At 23.9% G+C, this 21,687-nt stretch overlaps 1 protein-coding gene across 3 annotated transcripts; it reads right to left on the bottom strand.

Annotated features, from left to right (window-relative positions):
• Positions 1 to 446: 446 nt before the first annotated feature.
• Positions 447 to 21,025, bottom strand: LOC129612519 (probable G-protein coupled receptor Mth-like 10). 3 transcript variants are annotated; one of them, XM_055526161.1, is made up of 6 exons: positions 20,344 to 21,025; positions 5,742 to 5,930; positions 5,385 to 5,630; positions 5,148 to 5,310; positions 3,835 to 4,038; positions 447 to 765 (listed from the first exon to the last, which is right to left on the bottom strand). In XM_055526161.1, the coding sequence occupies exons 1-6, from the start codon at positions 21,008 to 21,010 to the stop codon at positions 678 to 680; spliced, it is 1,557 nt and encodes a 518-aa protein (XP_055382136.1). In that variant the 5' UTR covers positions 21,011 to 21,025; the 3' UTR covers positions 447 to 677. The 3 variants fall into 3 exon arrangements, with proteins under 3 accessions (XP_055382136.1, XP_055382135.1, XP_055382134.1); XM_055526160.1 differs by lacking the exon at positions 20,344 to 21,025 and adding an exon at positions 8,786 to 9,627 and having other exon boundaries at positions 448 to 765; positions 3,835 to 4,023; XM_055526159.1 differs by lacking the exon at positions 20,344 to 21,025 and adding an exon at positions 8,786 to 9,623 and having other exon boundaries at positions 450 to 765.
• Between the last annotated feature and the right edge of the window lie 662 nt (positions 21,026 to 21,687).

The following is a 21,687-nucleotide window of genomic DNA, read 5'->3' as shown; positions in this document are numbered from 1 at the left end:
AATTAGCTATTGTGTTACAAATCCACGTTGCCAATAGAACGTTGACCTCATGCTCGATTCCGTGTAGGACAGTTAATGAGGCAGGCAAAATCGACAACACTTTTCTTTACAGCGTGTTAACGTATCGGTACTGCGTAAGTTATTTTTATTAATGTTGTAAATTACTACTCTCAATATCGTAAATCACTTCTCTCCATATCGTAAATTTTTTATCTCAATTTATTTCAAATAATTGTTTTAATTAATTTTAAAAGGCATTTAAATTTTAAAAATTCTAAACGAATAAAATTAATTCAATTAATAAATAAAATTTTTTCATTAAATTTGTTTTTTATTAATCAATTTTAATTCATTTAAAATATTCTTACAATAAGTATGTATGTACATTAAAAAGTTTTGTAATGAAAAATTAATGTAAAGATAAATTTATTAAACATAAATTAATTCTTAATCTAAATAAAATGTCAATTTTTTTTTTGTTAATACACAGAGACTTTTATGCTTTTTTTTTTATGTTATACCATAAAAATATTAGTGATAATACGTATTTTAAGCGCATGCGTTTTTTTTCTAAATTCATAATTATTTTTTATTTTTAAAATAGTTCAATTCTCACTTAAATCTGAATAGTTCAATTGTTTTTCATCCTTATAATATATAAGACATTAATTGTAATTTTACAATTGATTCATTGACACCATATTACTGCTAGTCGTCCTTGAATATTGTCTTGAATATTGTCTATTACCTCGTATTTGATCATACCTATAGTCAAAAATATATATGTACATATATTATATAAAATAAATATAGCAATTGCAATTTTAAATGGTGGATACGCATTTAAAATAATAACATGAAATAATGTAAAAATGTACATATATCTACTTATTATTAATAATTTTTAAGTAGGTTGCAATGATACTTTTTAAAAATTGAAATTTAAATATTCGAAATTCCTTAAAAAATATTTATATATAACGTTGACTCAAACCATTGATTTTTGGAGTGACACTTTTCAATTCAATAACTCGAAAATACCGTTGTTAAAATTATCTATATTACATTGTTTAAACTTACATACTTTCAATCATATTCCAAAATATTTCAAATGATTGCATATATTTGGGATAAGATAAAGAAAACTGAAAAAGACGTTACCATACTGTTCGAATCCAACGAGCTAACTGCATGAGTTAAGATAATTAATTATATTTTTTGATTTAATTTAAAAAAAGCTTACAGTTCCGAAAATATAACCAGTCGAAAATTCTAATTTTACAAATTTCAAGTTCCGATAACTTGAGAAGGGATAAAAAGAAAAACGATATCAAAAATTTAAAAAATCTAATTTTGGATAACGGTTAATTTGAACAACTATTTTGTTTTTGTTTTAACAAAAGTCAACAAAATATGCCGCTTTAGAAAAAGCTCAATACTTTTAAAGAATTTAAAAAATGTTTGTGGTTTTGTTAAATCAAAAAATGGCATTTATAGAATTTTGAGGGGCTTTAACTTTTAGAGGGTCGGATATTGGTAAAAAATTTCTTCTACCGAAATAAATTTCTATTAAAAATCAATTTATACATAAAATTTCAGCTTTCTATCTTAAAAGAGTGTAGAAGTTTTGTAAACGGACACACGGACAGACGGACGGACAATCAACCGATGGCCGGGAAAGTTCTAAAAAGAAATATTTTTTCTCTTTTTTGTTTTTTATTTAAATTAACTTATTGCTCATGCAACCTACTTAAAATGTTAATATACAAAACCATTCTAAATGTTTAAACATATTCTAAATAAAAATTTTATTCCAAAAATACATTTTAAAACTTGTGCACCTGTTATGATATGTAATAATTGCAATGAAATGTTTTAGGTATTAATTATTGATGCTTAATTTTAGTTTCTCTAAAATAACTTTTTTTAAAAATAATGCAGGGGTGACCATAACTCACTAAAGAATTACTTTTTGCTTAAAATGTTTAATATTTGGTTGTTTTTGTTCTTTTAGGGTTATAGACAAATTTTTAAGGTATTAATAATCGTAATATGCCATTAAAGGAGCGATCAAGGATTGTTAGAGTTTTATTGTAATCGCCCATTTTCTAGAATTCGCGAGAATTTATATAGAATTAAAATTTCACATTGTCCGGAATACAAAACTGGAATAAATAAAATTAATCAAATATAAAGTTAACTAATTTGTCTACAACCATGCATGAGAACATAGAAAATACAACTATAACTTTTGAATTAAAAATACGGAAGTTATAGCGTTGTTTGAGAGCTTATTTGTATAAAACTTTAAATAACTTATGGTCCACCCGTTTATATATGTTAATTTTTTTTTTTTATTAACTACTCGTATTTTCCAAATTAAATTTCATATTAAAACAAAAATTATTTTATTTCTGAAAAATACCTATAATATGAATATGATTTAAATGTTAAATCAAAATATTTTAGTCTAGTAAGGAAAAAACAATACAAACATTTAAAAATGATTAATACACTGCAAATGTAAAATTTACTGTTATAGTGAATATGGAAGAAAACAAACTAAATTACAATTAAATATTGTTACATTTTTTAATATAATTTTTAATTAATTAAAAATTACAACAATTTTTTTTGTATATATTTCTTTTGATCCCAATTAAATTTAAAAAAAAAAAAATTAATATTATTTATTAGAATTTTTTCTACCATCAATTAACATGAAACGTTCACCACTGTTAGTATTTTCATGTTTTGATAAAAATTCAAACCTAAAAATGTTAATAAAAATGTTAAATTTTTTTCGATTAAATTTTATTATTCTATACACATTGTAAATTCAAAACATTTGCAATAAATAACATTAAAAAATAGAAAACGTCATAACTTGAACTGCATACATTATAAAACAACCAAACAAAATCACACAAAAAAAAAAAAATTAATTAAATAAAAATTGAAATTTTTTTGAATATCTTAAATAGTGTCAAATGATGTCACTTGAAATAACATTCAGATGAAATTAAAAGATGTTATACAGGCTTGCCCAATCAGGTGATCGAAATCCACCAGTCGATCGCGACACGAATTTCACTCGATCACCATTACTCAAAACCGAAAATATTTAAAAAAAAAAATATTTTTTTTTGAAAATAAGATTTTTGAAAAAACTTTCTTAAAATTTTGTTTTTCTGAATTTTTTTTTTGGCAAATTTAAAAAAAATTTATTTGTTTGAGTGACAATTAAAAAAATTTTAAATCACACAGTATTATGAATAATAGGAACTTTTTGACGACATCATAAAATGGCAGGTATTACACGTACATTATTCAATAAAGCTTTAAACTGAGGAATTTATTTAATACGTTTCAATTATAATAAGTAATCAGTATACAAGTCAAATATGTAGAAAGTGGGAGAGTAAATAATATTTAGTTAAAACACAGCATTTCTAAAAAATGAAATCCAATAACATGAATTATAATACATAGCGTTCATTTACTGCAACATAGTGACGTAATTCAACAAATACGATTTCTGAGTAAAAACAACATTTCTCTAGCTTGAAAATTGTCATTCACAATAAAATAATGCTATGTAGCGCGAGAAAAATATATTAACCGCAAAACTTTAAAAAATTCACTTCTCTCAAATATGCAATTTTGAGTTATGTCAGTGTTGCAGCAAACAAGTATTATGTATATACATGTATTATGTACATGATAACGGTAACACAAAGCGCACCACCATAAAATCCATAAAATTTACACATAAATTAATATTAATTTTTTTTATTTGATTTTATTTTATTTTTTTTTTATTTTTACACTTACCTCTTTAATATCAATTTCTTTGTATCATTTTTAAGAACAAATAATATAAATATTAATAATCCTTGCATTACATTAAAAAAATCTGTAACATAAAAAAAATGTTGATACTGTTGTCCTACAAAATATGATGCAATTTCAGCAACCCATGAGACTCCCATTATAACGAATAAACGTAAAAATATATGAAACCTAAAGAATATCTCTCTTTAAATTATAAGAAAAATTTAAAATTTTGGTTTTTTTTTGGGTTAAAGATGACACAACACATAAGACACAATATATCGTCAAACATAAAAAATAAAAAAAAAAATAATAATAAAATAATTAGTCGATATAATTATTTACAATTAAAGAAAAAAAAAATAAAATAAATTTGAAACAAAAAATTTAAGAATAAAATTTAAAATTCAAAACAATTTCCACCAATTTTTCCTGTACTCAAGTCCACAATAATTACATAATGACAATTATTTAAATTTTAATTTAAAAAAATAAATAAATAAATGAGAAAAAATAGAGTTGATCATGTGAACTCTGTGATATCTGTACGAACTACTTATCCTATATATGGACGAACAAATATACCATAGGTGACTCTGGAACATATTACTATGATTTTAATTATGCCAACAGTAAGACAATTTTATAATACCCTTCAAACATACGTTTGAATACGGGTCTAAAGAAACCTAGAAAATAATTGAACTAGATGTATATTTATTATATTCTGTCGTATAGTATAAATTACTAATGTTTAAGGTGCCTTTGTCATCATTTACAATATCTGGGTGAGGAAAAAATGAGTGAATATTACGAATTGTGCTAATGAAACTTTTATAATGAGAAACAAGTTTTTCATATTATGGACTCACTTTTTTCAAAAACTACAGTAAATTCAGTAACAGTCACCATTTATTCACTTTATTTTAAAAGGTGACAAACAGAAAGTGTTAAGTCGATATCTTAAAATTCTTATACATATTGAGAAAAATGAGAAAAATCAATTCAAAAATTGAGTAATTTTTTCTAACTTATAATGTACAAAAAAAAAATAATTGAGAATTCTGTTTTGAAAGTTACTAAAAAATATGAGGTGTAAAATGAGACTCCTAATAATAATTTCTCAATAACATAGTGAGTCTAACTAAAATGGATCCGATCAATTTTGTGGGATCTTAAAATATTATATTTTAAATTAAAAATAATCAATAAAACTGATAAAAATAAAAAATAAATTGATGGAAATTGAGAAACATATAACAAATTTAGAAACAATAGTTATATAAGATTTTTAAAAAAAAAATTTAGCATACTGGTTTCGTTCACTCTTTAAATTTCGTTTATCCATTACTCGACTCAATTCATATGATACTGCTTTAATATTTCTCCAAGTTAAAATAAACATTGTTATATTAAATATTATAACACAACTTAATGGCCCATATAACCATATAACAGCTGAATAACCAGTTTCAACTAAAAAAATAAAAAAAAATCAATCATACAAAAATGCAAAAAAAAAAAAAAATTATTTCAAATTCAAAAATTACCATTTAAATAACAATAAAATGTACCCATTCCTGGTTTAACACTATCTGATGCGCCAGAATTTTGTACAAGATATGCTGTTATCATATATATTAATGCTGTACCATAACAAATTCCACAATATGTTAAAAATCGTACATTTTGATATGCTCTAGCTTTGTCATAATTATTAAAATTATACCATAAATCAAAGCTAATTGCACTTAACCAAAAATATGCTGATAAAATTGTAACATAAACTACATAACCTATATAAAAATAAAATAAGAAATGTCATTGATTTAGAATTAAAAAAATCTATATACACTAATAAATAATAAAAACACAAATTGTTATATATGTATATATAATAAACTCACCGACAAATGTACAAAATCCAAAATGTTCGTCATGATTTTTACCAAGCAATATATAAGCTAATCCAAAATATGATATAGACAATGAACTTAAATAACATACTAAAGCCTTTCCATGTAAATTCCTTAATTTTGGTATAGCAAGATAGATTATAATTGTTATAATCATAAATGGTTGCGATACAAGAAGACCTAAAAAGAAAAGTTTTTTTTTTTAGAAACTTTTATTCAATTAACTTAATTTGTTTAATAATATTTATTAAATTACGCTACATAAGTATATATAGATTTACTATATATTAATATACGTTTAAATAAGATACGAAATGATTTAAATTTTGGTTTGTCAAACATTTCGTAACTTGAATCATTATCGTAATATAATTGTGTTATATTCATGATATTTTCAGAGAAAGATTTTTACCACACACGAACATGTTTGAAATGATACAACTATGATTTCCTTTCAATAAAAAAGAGTTGATGCTGGAAAACAATTATTGACAATATTTAAAAATAGCATTATTTTATCAGCAATATTCTATTTCAATTACAACGGAAAGTTACTTTTAATAATCTATCAAACATATCACACACAACATTTCATACATTTTGTATTATATACAACCCATCTGATCAGATAATGTTGTATTTATACATAACCTCTCATACTACTACCCTTAATACAGACATTTTGAGCTCATGCAAAACGACTGAGTGAAACATTTCTTTATAAGCCATTTAATATAAATTAACATTTAATTTTCAATGGATGTAGAAATTGGTTTAGGAAGAAAATTTTTATCTATTAAATTATAATATAACATAATATAATTTAATAGATAAAAATTATATTATAACATTTATCTTGACATATATAAAAAACAATTATTATAAGGTAAGTGATACACTTCCAAAAATTATGAAATCATCTAATTATTAAAAATTTTTCTTATCTGATAAGAATTTTTTTTTTTTAATTTGTTTTATATGCGAGTAACAACTGATTCATTTAATTTTTCACCTGATTTGTATATTAATTTTGGTACCTCATTTCTAGTGCACACAAAAAATATGTAAGTGCGTTATTCATAACATTTAGTTTCCTTTGACAACTTTAACAAAAAACTTTTGTTTTTCTATTTCTCAAAAATACTTCTCTAAATATATTTTCAAAAATCAGTAATACGAATATGAAAAAAGAAAAAGAGTTTTCGCTGAGATTTTTCGATCGATTTTAAAACGAACGCTCAAACATAATACAAACATGATATTCAGTTATTAAAAATTAAAATCGTTGCACAAACGCATATAAATACATGATAAGCTCGCATAACACAAATCTGTAAGTAAACACTAAAAAGTGCACAATAATTATATATCAAATGCAATACAATAGAATGAGCGAAAAAATAACCCAGACCTCAGCTCTAATTATAAGTAAATTTTAATTCTCAAACTTATGGAAGAATAATGAAGAATTTGAAGCTTACATAAAGTATTAAACAGCAAAGCCAGGCATTTCAACAAAAGTTTAATATTCTATTTTCATTAATATTTCAAAAACATCGCAAAAAAAACTTCTACTTATTTTCGCATACAAATAATGTTGTCTGGGTTGTATGTAAACTTATTTGCAAAATACTTTCATTCATCCAAATATAGAATGTCAAAATGTTAATGTTAGTGTTTGAATAATTTAGTTTTTTTTAAGCAAAAAAGAGAAACTTCAAACATGCGGTAGTTGTTTGGGAAAAACAGGCTGACATAGCTTATTTGAACCAGAAATAGTCTGAGATTTGGTGCAATTTTTTTCAATTAATACCCAATAAATAAGAATAAAATAATTTTTTTTTAAAAATGGCAAAAATTGTGCAGGAGCAGAGTGTGTATACGAGTAGAAGTAAAAAATTAGCCTATACAAATTTAAATAAAGAGCATTGGACGTATAGTAAAATAAGTTTTTGTGAATATCCCTTTCAACTACTATTTTGTATAAGCTGATATAGTATAGAGTGCTCTATATGTATAATATGTAATGTATACGTATATTATAGAACTACAAGTATCGCATTACACACTTAATATAAATAAATAATCATTAAGCATTTTGATCATTCATGTATAACAGTTTAGCTCACTATAACTCTATTATTTGTGTGTACACAATTTTGTATAGTAAAAATAATGGGGAAATCCCGAAAAAATTTTTACCCAATTTTAATGATAAACTATATATGTATGCGTTAAAAATTTAAATTTGAATTCAAATTAAAAAGAAGAATGAATCAAAAGGACATTTCATTCGAACATCTAATTAAAGGAAGTTTGTCTTTATTGACAATAAAATTTTATGTGTTCTATGTTTTCTATGTTTTGACAATCAGTTTAATAAATTGATTTGATCACCAAATTTCTTTTCTTGGAACATTTAAAGAATATTTAAAATCAATTCTATTTTAAATTTTGTTATACTATGTATTGTAGTCCATTTTGCATATATACCTAAATCTAAAAAAAAGCCTACACATAAACCTTAAGTTCCATATAACCGAACATAACTGTAATTGAATAAAAAAAATTCTCTTTCATACACTTAAATGTTCATATTACTCCACGTTTCATTTAATATATTTACTTATGTACAAAAATTATTTAGAGAAATTTTTATTATAACAATTAATACCAATTTAAAGTATAAATTCCAAATTGCTAAATTTTTCATGATAATTTCATTAATATTCAGTTATTCAATTAGTTTCCAAAGAAAATCATTATTTTCTGAGTAAGTATAATACCAAAAAAATTTTTATGACTATTCGTTCATTAAAAAAAGAAATTTTATCCGTATAACAGATATCTTATATACACATATGGTAATAACATACTATCTGTGTTCATATGCGGCAAAAAAATTTTATTAACAAAAATAAATTTATTATCAGTGATCAATATTTCTAATCAATAATTAATTAATTCAAAAGAACGAATGTATACAAAAAAAAAATTTACTTTGTACCCACACTTAATAAATTATTAAAACTTACAAATTCCAAATATTTTATGTCTTATTTCATCTGGTGGGTTTTCAATACAAATATGTGGTCCAATTACATGTTGCAGCACATTAGTGTTATTAAGATCATTTTCATCATAACTATGTAAAGCGAAACAAAACTCATTTTGTGGTACATAAGCTTTTATTTGATTTTCTAAATCTGTTATAATCACCAATGAACCATTCTCATGTACTTCCCAAACATCTTCATCTAAATGTAAATGTCGAAAAGCATATGTATATCCCGAATCACATTTAAGATTTCTATTTTTTTGTAAATAGAATTGTTTCATAAAACTGACATTTTCAATAATAGTTCCATTTGATTTTATTAATGTTGTTGTGACATCATCAAATATTTCATCCTCTTTTTGTTCCGTACATTTGAGATTTTGCATAGTTTGATTTAAATATGGACAGCACCATGGTACACAGGTTTTTATTAAACATATACAACCTCTTACAATTAATTTATTATTTAATTGATCTGTTATTGTAAATGTTAAATTTTTTGGTATTTTTGTACCATCATCAACAAGATATGAATCGTCATCTTGTTTTTGATATGAATTCAATACAATTGATTGATCTATAGTACATGGCGTTTCTAAACTATATACTATTCTATTATAATAATTTAAAATAATTATAAAAATCACAAACTTAATTTGAAACATTTTTTTTTTTTTTGGTATTATAATTAACATTACTGTTGTATAAAATACTCTAAAAATTATTCATTATTACATTTTATGTAGGAAGGTTCACAATATTTTAAAAATAATTTAATTTTTATTATAAAACAAAAATATTCCGAATTACGTTTTCATTTTATTGAAAGTAGAAATGCACTAAAAATCGATCTTACTCGCAAACGAATCAATTCTGAATTTTTACTAAAATTTTATCTTATCGTGATCGATTTTTATACGAAGCGCCAACAAACACAACCTTAAAAAAATTATACTAGCTCCTATATAGTCTTTTACTCTTGAAAAGCTCAAACTCATACATATTCGTTTTTGATCTTTTCATATAATGTAAGTACAAGAATGCTTAAAAAAACGTTATCAAATAATGTTCATTTATTTTCCCATTCGAAACACGAAAAATGTAATATCGTTCAAACTTTAACCCTGTCGAAATAAAAATAAAAAACATTGCATCTTCAACGACGTCAAACAAAAATTCACTAGTTCATTCACAAACAATTTATAGAACGTATTTTCAAAATAATAAAATGGATGTCATTGTCAAATTGATTTTCTTTAAAAAAACTTTTCAAAAAAATTTTTAAACTAACTGTACAATTAAAAAATTTTCCGCACTAACCGCTCTAACGATATTGCACTGCTTCCTGTACAATTGGGCAAAAACGTAGAATAGAGAATTGGATAAATTGTAAAAGAGATTCTCTTAATTAAATTTTAAAATTTTTACTCAGTTTTCATAAATTTTAAAATTTTATACATACACTTTATTTTACAATAAACACAGCACATGTAAGTATCTAACATAACAGAATGTAAACTCTACAATCATTCGTTGAGAGATTGAGAGCATGTACATAATTATATCTTTTAGCTTGGATACATTATGTTTATGAATATTTGTAAAATACGAACAGTAAAAAAATTCAGAAATTTAACTCCACGTTTGTTTACAGTTTGATTCAGCAATAACAGTACGATCTTCTAAATTCCGACAAAATAAAATTTTTAGACTTTATAATTTAATATTAAACAATAACCGAAAATGTTTAAATTTTAACAGTTTGTAGCGTGTCTGGAATTAGTAAACATTTTGGAAATATCATTTCTGTTTATGAAACCTGATAATACCAATATTAAAATATTCGATATAAACGTAACCGGCTCACGTAAAAATTAAATGTTATTAAAATTTTTTGGCCTTGAAAAAATCAAAATTAATTAGTTTTATATCTAAAATAAAAATAAAATTTTTCTATTTCATTATTTTTATTATTTTACTCAAAATATTTCAAGCTACTTATAACCAAAAAAAAAAAAAAAGATGGAAGATTTTTTGGAAAAAACTATTGTGTAGCAGATATCCGACCGCATTCCAAATTTTCTATGAAACAAAATTACAAATTTACAAAATTTGTAGTTATTTCTAGTCAAAGAATATACTTCGGCCAAATAGGCCGTTTGTGATACCACTGAATCTTCATATCCTCATCTTTTAATGTTTTCGGTTTAAATCTCTAGCATTTTCATTCGCTAGGTCCGTAACTCACGATCAGGTACCTTCGTCATGCCAAAGCTAGACATGAACATAAAAGTAAGCCATCGTCTCATTCTGTTCTTCGTCGTAGCCGTTCCTGCAGACATTGTTAATATGGGACGTTCCATACTTCTGGCATGTTCGCTAATCAGACAATGCCCAATTATATTCCCTATCACAGCTCTAATAATTCCCCGAGGTCTATTGTCTCATTGCCTAGCAATAGGTTACATTTACTCAGAAGTCAGAGATATCCTCAAATCCTCCTCTTCAGATAGGGCCCCAAAAAATTCTATGCCATTATGACCCGGAACCTAAATCAGGTTGGCACATCTCGTTCAAAAATTACCTGCAATCGCGGACCGTTCTAGAAGTAAACGTCTCCGTTTCCAATGCACTGGCTATGAAAATGCTGATATATGTATATGTATGTATCAGCATTGCTAACTGTAAATAAAACTAGAAAAAATTTTGTAGGTAGTGACAACCTAATAAGTATTAAAAATAATTAAAATAAAAAGTTTAATCACAATCACGAGTAAAATGACACTCATTGAAATGAGAATCAATAAAATGAAATTTAATTAGGTATTGAATTAATAATTATTAAGTAAGTCAAATGAAATTTTAAGCCAAAAAAAAAATAAAATAAAATTAATTTTAGGCATTAGAATATTATAACATTTTTTATTACGATTTCAAGTACAACACTGAATTTTAATTTGAGTAAATTTTTCTACTTCAAGAAAAAAATAGTTTAAGTCTTATTTATTTCCTATTGTTTAAAGATTCTTATAATTTTACCAAATTATAATATTCAATTAATACGCAAAAATGGGTGCGTGCCTTTTAAAAGAATTTAACACTGAGAACTACTACAGGGTTAATTTTAGGAGTATAATTTATAAGTGGAATGCTGTTTCGTATGAAGTTCGTGTGGAGATCGTGTTTATACACCAAGTATAAGATTTTGTGTGTATTTGCGTGTAATTTATACTTATTTACATAACTGTGTAATAAACACAAAAATTCTGAATAATTTTTCTGTGCCAATTAATTAACGTGTAACTTAAAAATTTTCTTAATTATGATCAATTACTAAATAAATGATATTAAAATAGTGTTATAAATAATTGAGGTTGTTAAATTCCATTTCTAATTACTGTGTAAAAGTAACAACAAACCACTTAAATTAAAAAACAGTTAACCATATTTATAGTATGACTAAAAAACTAGTATTCTAGTGATCTCAACCAAATTCTTTTATTAAATTTTTATGAAATAAGTAATTAAATTAATAATTTAAAAAATTTTATTGAAATTACTCAAATCAACATACGGAAATAAGGTAATTATTTATTTAATTAGGATAGGTCACACTGTTCTAGGATTCGTAAATATTTATTATATAGTATTCATTCTAATTACTTTCTTTTATCAATATTCGAAAATATATCTATATATGTACGTAGAAAATATTGACAACATTTAGTTAATTAATTAATAAACAATTAATGAGATAATTTCCTTTATCATCATTATACCTTCTGTGAATTACCAGGGAGAAACTATTTATGATAAAAATAAAATGAAATGGAAAAATTTCTGAAATAATTTTATTTTAAAAATGTCTAGGTTTATAAATTTTTTATTCTACCTTAGATAAATTATAATACCATAATAATGATTAATAGAATCAAAGGTCGATACTATCTTGACATTTGCCGCACTTACAACTTTTTATATATTTACGAAAAAAAAAATAATTTAATCGAATTGTCTACAATCTAAATAGTCATATCGAATGAGATCGCAATGTAAAAATTGGTTAGTAATTGAAAAGTTATTTAATAATAGAAATAAAGATAAAATGTTAAACAGTTTATTATAAATGAGAAAAAATGAAGGCAGTATTCGATAAAATTAAATTAGTTTACATAAAATCTCGCAAAAAAAACTTGACTAGAGTCAAATTGTGTTTGATTTGCTTCTTATATTGCTTATTAAAGCGAAATCATAAGCAAAATCATCAGAATCAAGTTCAATACAAAATTCTCTCCAAATTACTTAAAAAATTTGAAAGAATTTATTGATTCTGCTGTAATCTAAAAATACTCTTCATTCAATAACGAAAATAAAAAGAACCATACAAGATCAAATTGATTATAAATAGAAAATTCATTCAAAATTTTTAATGATTATTCATTAATTTTGAAATTTTTTAAAATTAATTGAGCTGCCATCTGTTTTATTTATGAAGCAATTTAAGATACACATATTTTTTGTTAATTTCTTTGATCTGAAAAAATAATTTTCAAATTAGCAAAAAAAAAATGCACTTAAATTGAAAAATTATACCTATAGTGTTTACTCGTATATTTTTCAAAAAAATTTCCCAGAAATTTGAGAACGAGATACCTATACGCAAATAGTTATACAACATAAGTTATTGAAAATGTTCTACAAAAATAGGAGCATTTAAAAAATACTTCATATGCCAACAGAATCTTAGACAGACATATTTTAACATTATGCTATTTCTAACTTTGTAAAAAATTGCTAATCTCACGTAAAATCTAAATCAAGCGCTGGTAATTAGTTTTAAATCAAAAATAAGCCGAATTGGAAAGCCGAATTTGAAAATATGGAATTACGTCAGGAAGTTCTTTTAAAAAAATCGACATATATACCGAACCCCTCAGCAGACTTCTAAGTTGTAGCAGATTTTTAAGTGGTAGCATGGAAAATCGTTTGAATGCTATGTAATAGCAGCGAAAGGTAACTCAACAAAATACTACGAGTAATAACAATTTTTTACTAACTTGTTTTTTGTTATTACGAGTACTATAAGTACAGCAATTGGATATCTTTAATGGTGTAAGATCTGGAACTAAAAATATCATGAATCACTTAGTGTTTGAAAACTTTTTTGACCGACTGATGGTATCTACAATTTCTTTTGCGGAGTTTTATACAAAATTTATTTTGAATAAAAATTTCTATATTTTTTTTTTAATTAAAAAGTACCCTTGCTAAGCATTTAAAATTTTATTTGTTTATTGTTTTAAATTAATTCATAATGTATGCAAAATATAATATAATGATTAAGAATCTAATATTCAATCGTAGACGCTTTAATCAAAGTAGCACATTTCATATATTGACATTTTAAGTGAAAAACTAACAAGAACTTAGAATTTCAAAGTCAGAAATGCAAAAGAAAAACATAATTTTTTTAAAATTTTGTAAAAATTCAAATTTTTTGTATAAATTCAAATCAGGTTTCAAGTTGACATTTTCTGCTGCATCAATTTCATTTTAGAAGTTGACAATGAAGGCAATAATCTATACATACATATATAGACGAAAATAGAAACTTTTCCAAATATTTTGGAGCGTATTTTGGAGCGTTAAATTAGAAGTGAAATCAAATATAAATTCATAGTAAGATATACAAATAATCACAAAGCCGGACGAAAAGAAGAGCTGACAGATTACAACTAATAAGCATATTATTCATTCATTTAAGACATTTTATCAAAAAATGTGGTAAGACCGAAATAATACCAAATGTTTATTTTAAATTTATTTTTATCTCATATTATTTCACATTAAATATATTTAAGTATTAGAGCAAGTTTTTAATTATAATAAGCTGTTTTGCATATATATGTATATATGTATGTACATACATTATGTATACATATAAAAGAACGACAGTAAATTTATACAGGTACACACATAGAAATTAATTCAATTTAATGTTTGAATTAATTAAAAAACCTATTATTAGTTTGTAATATGTATTTATAAAGCTTGTGACGACATTTTTATTTTGCAAATATTTTACACGTTTATATTTAATATTAGTTTACATTTATAACGTATTGTATATAAATATAGAGCTCTACTGTTCTAGCTTCGTTCCACAACTTTCTATTTTCTTTCATCACGAATTAATTTTTTTTCTAGAAATTTTAAAACCATTTGCGATAAGCTAACAACTCATGTTTTTACTCATGTTTCAATTTTTATGCTATAATATAAAATTGTATGTGCATGTATCAGGCCTGCTCAACCTTTTTGTACTAAAAATCCAATTACCTCTCCTCATTTTTTAAACTTTTGTAAACAATGTACGTGAAATATCAAACATTTGAGTTAGCGGCTTTCAAAAAACATGCAATAGGTATCACGATGTCGTAAAGCAGTTCCTATTTCTAATGCAGTGCATGATTTTCGATTGTGGCTCAAGCAAACATTTTTTTTCAATTTGCAAAAAAAAAAAAAAAATTTCAGAAAAATAAAATTTTAAAAACTTTTCGTTGATTTACAAAAATTGTTTAATATATTTGGCTTTTAGTTATTGATCGGCTGAAATTCGTGTCGCGATCGGCTGGTAGATCGGGATTGCCTGTTTTGACAGTCCTTCTATAACGTATATTGGTATTTTTATCATTATTCAAATTAGACAATCAATTAAACCTGAAATTCTGATAAATTTTTGACTTTGAAAATTCAATGGAAATATTTTGTAATTTTTTGTCAATATTTTGAAGAATTTAATTTGAATATAGGAAAAAGTAAATAAAGGAGGGGTAAAATTTTTTCACTATGATTACATTCTTTATTATACTTTTATCAATCAACACCATTTGCAAAATAAATTAAATTTTTTGCAACACATGCAAAATTTAAAACCATTTCTTAGCAAAAAAAAAAGTAATGTGGGAATCATAATACGAGTAGTAGAATCCGGTAGGTGGTATTAAATTTCTTAATTATTTCATAGAATCAAATCTATTACCTCATTTTTAAATTTGAGGTGCGACAGTCTAACTTCCACTGTATTTAATTTCTATTGTGAATAATAATAAAAATATTGTGACAAATATTTTAAGAATTGGCAGTATTATTTTAATTTGATTTTTAGAAACATTCTTACTTAATTAAAATGCTATATTTCAAACACAGAATTTGGCTTCAACAAAATCTTGAATATTCTTTTGAATCATTACACGCTTTTAAAGCACAATCGTGCATAATTTAAATGAAAAGCTTTTAGAGCTCTCCATTTCTCATTTTATAAATTACTTTTTTAAACACTCTTATAACTACAAAACTATAAAAGTACTACAATTTAATCTTATTTTTTGCCGCCCAAAATATTTATTTATTGTGATTTTAATTCAATAATATTTTCTTATGAATAGGAAACACACGATAGTAAGAGAAATTTTGAAGATTTAAAAATTAACTAAGTTCGTATCTGGGGGTGTAATTCACAATGTGTATTGCACATACATAAATATGTATATTTTAATTATAGTAAGTCGTGATAAGGTGAAAATTATTTGCAAATACTGATAATTTTAATTTTCATTTGAGTAATTCATCACAAAAGAAAAATATTAGTAATGCACATTTGAAACTTTCAAGGAAATAAGTACTTAAAATATTAACATTGCAAGTTAATGACGAATTCTAATAAAACTTATTCATAAAAGTATGACGCGGGATTAAAGTAAAATATTTACTGAAAGAAAAGTTTAATTTAGAATTAAAAAAATTACAAATATTCATTTAGTTGTTATGAAAGGTCTGTTATTTTTGTAACGGTTCTGGAACTTTTTAAAAAAATAACAACTTAACAATTGCAACTTTGAACAACTTAACAACTGCAACAAAGAACGACAAAACAACTGCGTATTTTTCAAAAGAATTGACAAATTTTTTAAGAGTCTTCTACGAGTATACAACAAAAATGACTCCATATAAATGTTTTTTTTTGGATTGATTTCAAATTAGCAGGGCATTGTCACCGATTTGCAAAAGAATTTCTCCAGTCCAGAGTTGCCAATTACCTTGTTCGATTTACATATGTACGTGCTAATAAAAATAAAAGAAGAGTTGTCATGTTCCAAATAAAAGAAGAGTTAAAGTAACCAAATGAGTTTTTCATGAAGTCTTAATCTGAATCTATTTGTTTCAATAAAATAATTACATCGGCAACAAGGACAACTACATTTTTACTCCAAAAATTTGGAATATTTGACTGATGCGAGAAATTTTCGTATTTTCAAAAATCAAAAAACATATACCTATTTCTTCTTCTTAGAGCAATTCAAAGATGAAGTAATCACCATCCAATATGAATTTTTTGCTGTGAATTAGTTTAGATAGTACAAAATTATAGGTATGTATTAATAAAAATAAGGTGTGAATCTAATAATTTAAATTACGAAAGAAGTCTTTGTTATAAGGTAATAAAAAATTATTTTATTATTTCCTATAAATACAATTACATGGCTGTCAATAAACCCTAACCACAATTGTCCTAGATAAGTAACTGTAAAATTTATAGGTGTAAGTATATAATATATTGTATTTACAATAAAATTAATAGCAAGCTCCCGCATCTAATCCTAAAGATTTTTCTATTATATATTAAATTAAATTTAATTAATTAAACAAAAGATTATAATAGATAAACACATTAAAAGCAATAACAAACAAACCTTGAATAATATTTAAATTTAAAATTAGTCTTCTAACAAATCGATTTTAATAAACGTAATGTTTGATCTCTAGAGGCTACTAACACAATATAAGCTGGTATTCTCTTTTTTCATATATTCGAATGAGTCAAGTTCATTACCTACGTAATTAAATGGTATATAAAAATATTATAGTATTTAAAAATTTTGTATGTCCAACAATCTATGTATGTTTCGTGTGATGTTAGAAAATAAAGCACATAATCCAATGTACAAGGATTTTTTTGACACATACATATGTATGTTTGTATATTTTGTTGCAAGTTAGTTTGTATTAAAATAAGTTAATTAAAATTTTGTAGTTTTACAAAAAACGAAAATGAGAACTTATTTTAAGAATGTTATATTTTATTTTGCCATCTCGATATTTTTTAGACGAATAGACTTTATCGAAAAAAATTTTTGTAAGAAATGAAAAATTTGACGTGTTCCGCCCTTCCTTTATTACTTTTCTTATAAGCCGTAAAAAATGCAAAATTTTGACATTAATTTCATTATACTCAAACCAATTAAAGAAATTTCTAAATTATTCAAACGCAACATCCTAACTTTTATTCTTAGATCAAGCTATAATCAAAACTCAGTTGTTGAGTTGATAAAAAATCCAGTTATCTTAAACTGGATTTTTTATAAATTTTTCAATTAGTTTCTTACTTATCGGGAAACTCGAATCAGCCTCAAATTTTAATAACATTGTTAATAAAATATTTTATTTTACATTCCCCCTCCTCCCGGTTTGCTAATTCTCAAATTTTGAAAAATATAAATATTCAATATACTTTGTAAAATTGCAAAATTGTGTAAAATTTAAATAAATTGTTAAATGTGTTATTTAACAAGCCATAAGTTTGATCGACAACATTTTTATGAATTTTAATACATAGAAAACACATACAGCTACACCTTCTCCTTTAGGTTTATATAAATTTATATAAGTTAAAACGTATACATAACAACCTGATATGAATACTTGTACATAATAAAATATGTATTTTGGAATTGATGAAAACCACTTTCAATGGGTCTTTGTTTACAAAACTTACATTTAAAATAAAAATTTCGTATTGTGGTTGTAAAAATTAGTTACATGCAAGTAAATTTTTTAAATATTAATTTCAAATAATCTGTTATTATTAGAATAAGTTTTATTGTAAAACAGATATACTAATGTTTTGAATTCCAATTTTAAAATTTCTAATTTGCATAAAATTAAATTTTTTTTATTTTTTTACTCTATAAATTTATTGTTTTCACAAACAGAATAATATGATAATGTTTACTATAATGTCAAACATAAAAATATCGTAATATTTTTGAATTAAATAAAACCACAATGATATTCTTATATAAATATTAGAAACCATTGATCACATTCATTCTTAAATCGCAAAATATACTTTTTTTTGAATTTTTCAAATATTTAAATTCTATAAACAATTTATATGCACACCTATAAAACTATGACATAAGTATAAATTACGAGTATGCAAAACGTAAACACTTTTTTTTTTTATTTCAAAAAAAATCGAATGCAATTTCCAGAAACTTAATTTTCAAATTTTTTTTAATGATATATTGCAGTTACTATAAACATAAATTTTATTATTAACAGAACTATCTAGAAGTATCTAGTAACATAAAATTTTGTTATTAAAAGAAGAATCTAGAATTCTAGACAATAAGAATGTCAAATTATAATAAAGTTAAAAAATGCAACCCCAAATGATTTGCAAAATAGCACTTTTCTCTTCAGCAATTCTTAAGTATGTTAAAATATTTCAAAGATTGCATACAATTCGGATAAGGCCGAAAAAAATTTTTTTTTTGTTTTGCTAAAAAGGGCTCCTTTTAAAAATAGTATAGGTGAATAACCATAACTGTATACCATTGAAATCGAATGTCTGGATCAATTTATTAATAAATTAATTTACATCTTCAAATAATAATTAATATGCTTAAGATAGATTTCAAAATAAAATTTAAAATAAAAAAAAACAAACCTTTTTGCAAAATTAAGTCAAATCATATTAAGGCATGTACACACAAACATAAGAGCTTTAAAACTAAAGGGCATATATACACAAACATAGGATAGCGGAAATAAAAACTTTCACATATTTATGCACAAAAACAAAAATTTTTTTTTGCCGGTTATGCAAATTGAATTTTATCGACAATCGTAAAACTATTCAATAAAAGAAAATGTTTACTATCCGTAAAAAAATATTGATAATAAAACCTCCAAAACATGAAGGCATAAAGCAGTCATAGTACTATTACAATATAGCCCAATTGAAATAAAAAAAAACTTTCATTAATACAATTACCATGCGGGATAATTATTTTATCGAAAATATATACATACAATAAACTTGATTATTTTTTTTATGTATGGGTGTGAGTTGTAGAATTTGGTAAATTTGAGAGCTTTATGATTTTTTTTGCGCTGATTATATAATGTAAGCAACGGTTTTAGCCTTAAGATATTTTATAGAAAAAACTTGGGATAGAAAACAATTAGAAAGTAGATTTTATATGAAGAATACCAAAAATTTTCTTTTTTCATATTTCAAAATTACAAGATTTTTTTTAACTGTAATAATTTGAATTTTCATATTTATATTTAAAAAATATTTAGTAAGAGTACTAATAACAACTTTAGTACACCAACTTCTTTTAAACTATACTTAATTTATATTTGCTTGTATCGTATGTAAATTTAATTTAATTCTTTACTACTTACAAATTCCATATATTGTATGTCTAATTGAACTTTCTACATTTTGACAAAAATATGGTGATACCATAAAATTAATACCATCTTTAATTTTAAAATCTTCTAACGCAAAACAATATGAATTTTTATGAGAATAAGCGTATTCCTCGTTATCATCATAGAACGGTTGATATAAAGTACCGTTATCAAATATATGCCATTCATCATAATCATTTTCAATGTGATTTAATGCATAGGTTTTTCTACATTGTAATTTTTTATTCATTTGCACATGAAAATGTTCAAATAAATATTTTGTGTTATTACTATTTGAATTCTTTAATAATATTTTATCCAAAATATTTTCAACACTATTTTCATCTTGACAATAATAATTTTTTAAACTTTGATATTTATGAGAACAACACCATGGAACACAATTTTTAATTAAACAAATGCATCCATATAGCACTGAATTATTAAAATGTATTAAATGATCTGGTATTAAAATATTATCGTAAAAATAAGATCCATTTGGTGCTTTATGGTTTTCAGTTAGAACTATTGAATCAGCAACATTGCATGGTGCCTCTTTAATAGCGATAATTTTTTGTACATTTAAAATATTTATTAAAATAAAAATTAATTTTGAATAATTAACTATTTTATAAACTATAAAAGACATTTTTCCCATTTGTTTTTTTTTATTTAATTTAAAGAATAAAAAAATGATCTTTGCAAAAATCTTTTAGTCAAAAAATATGAAGAAATTAAAAACAACATTTTTTTTACATATGTACTCGTATTTAGAAAATTTTATAATTTTTTTTCTTGTTTTAATTTTTTTTATTTATTTTTTACTCATATTATTCACTTCTATTTTTTTATAAAAGCTTTGCAGAAGCTCAACGTTTAACTGCAGGAGTAAGAATAAAATGTTTAGTATTTATATCGAATTTAGTGAAGAACAAGCAACTATAAGATAAAATAGAACGTCACCGTGTACAATCATAATTTTATTTTAATAAGAATAGTACCTATGTAATATTGTAGATGGCGCTATAAACAAAGGGATGACATTAAGGGAGTTCACATTTGTGCAAATTGCATATAATAGGATAATTGAGAATAATTTCTCTTAAATAAGAGCCTCAGCTGAAGAGACTAATTTAATGCTATACAGTTAAGAAAAAAAATTAAGAATTTTTTTTTAATGAAATTGTTGATATAAAACTTATGTATATAAGTGTATATGGAGAAAAAAATTACAATTACGTACTGGAATCAATACAAAATCGGAAATCTTATCGGAAATCTAGAGAAATAACAGTGTTTCAGAACATCGAGAAAACGCAGAGCAAAAACATGAAA

Source organism: Condylostylus longicornis, unplaced genomic scaffold, assembly GCF_029603195.1.
Source record: "Condylostylus longicornis isolate FDR11 unplaced genomic scaffold, ASM2960319v2 ptg000074l, whole genome shotgun sequence".
Classification (NCBI taxonomy): Eukaryota; Metazoa; Arthropoda; class Insecta; order Diptera; family Dolichopodidae; genus Condylostylus; species Condylostylus longicornis.
Note: the sequence above shows the minus strand (reverse complement) of the source record. Positions and strands in the feature narration are given on the sequence as shown.

Bases quoted from the DNA above. Each gene is read 5' to 3' on its own strand.
- LOC129612519 (XM_055526159.1), bottom strand. From the start codon at position 9,503: ATGTTAATTATAATACCAAAAAAAAAAAAAATGTTTCAAATTAAGTTT. The intron at 5,311-5,384 runs GTAATTTTTGAA...TTATTTTTTTAG, and splicing joins ATTTTATTGTTATTTAAATG to TTGAAACTGGTTATTCAGCT. The intron at 766-3,834 runs GTAAGTGTAAAA...TTTTGACTATAG, and splicing joins AAGAAATTGATATTAAAGAG to GTATGATCAAATACGAGGTA.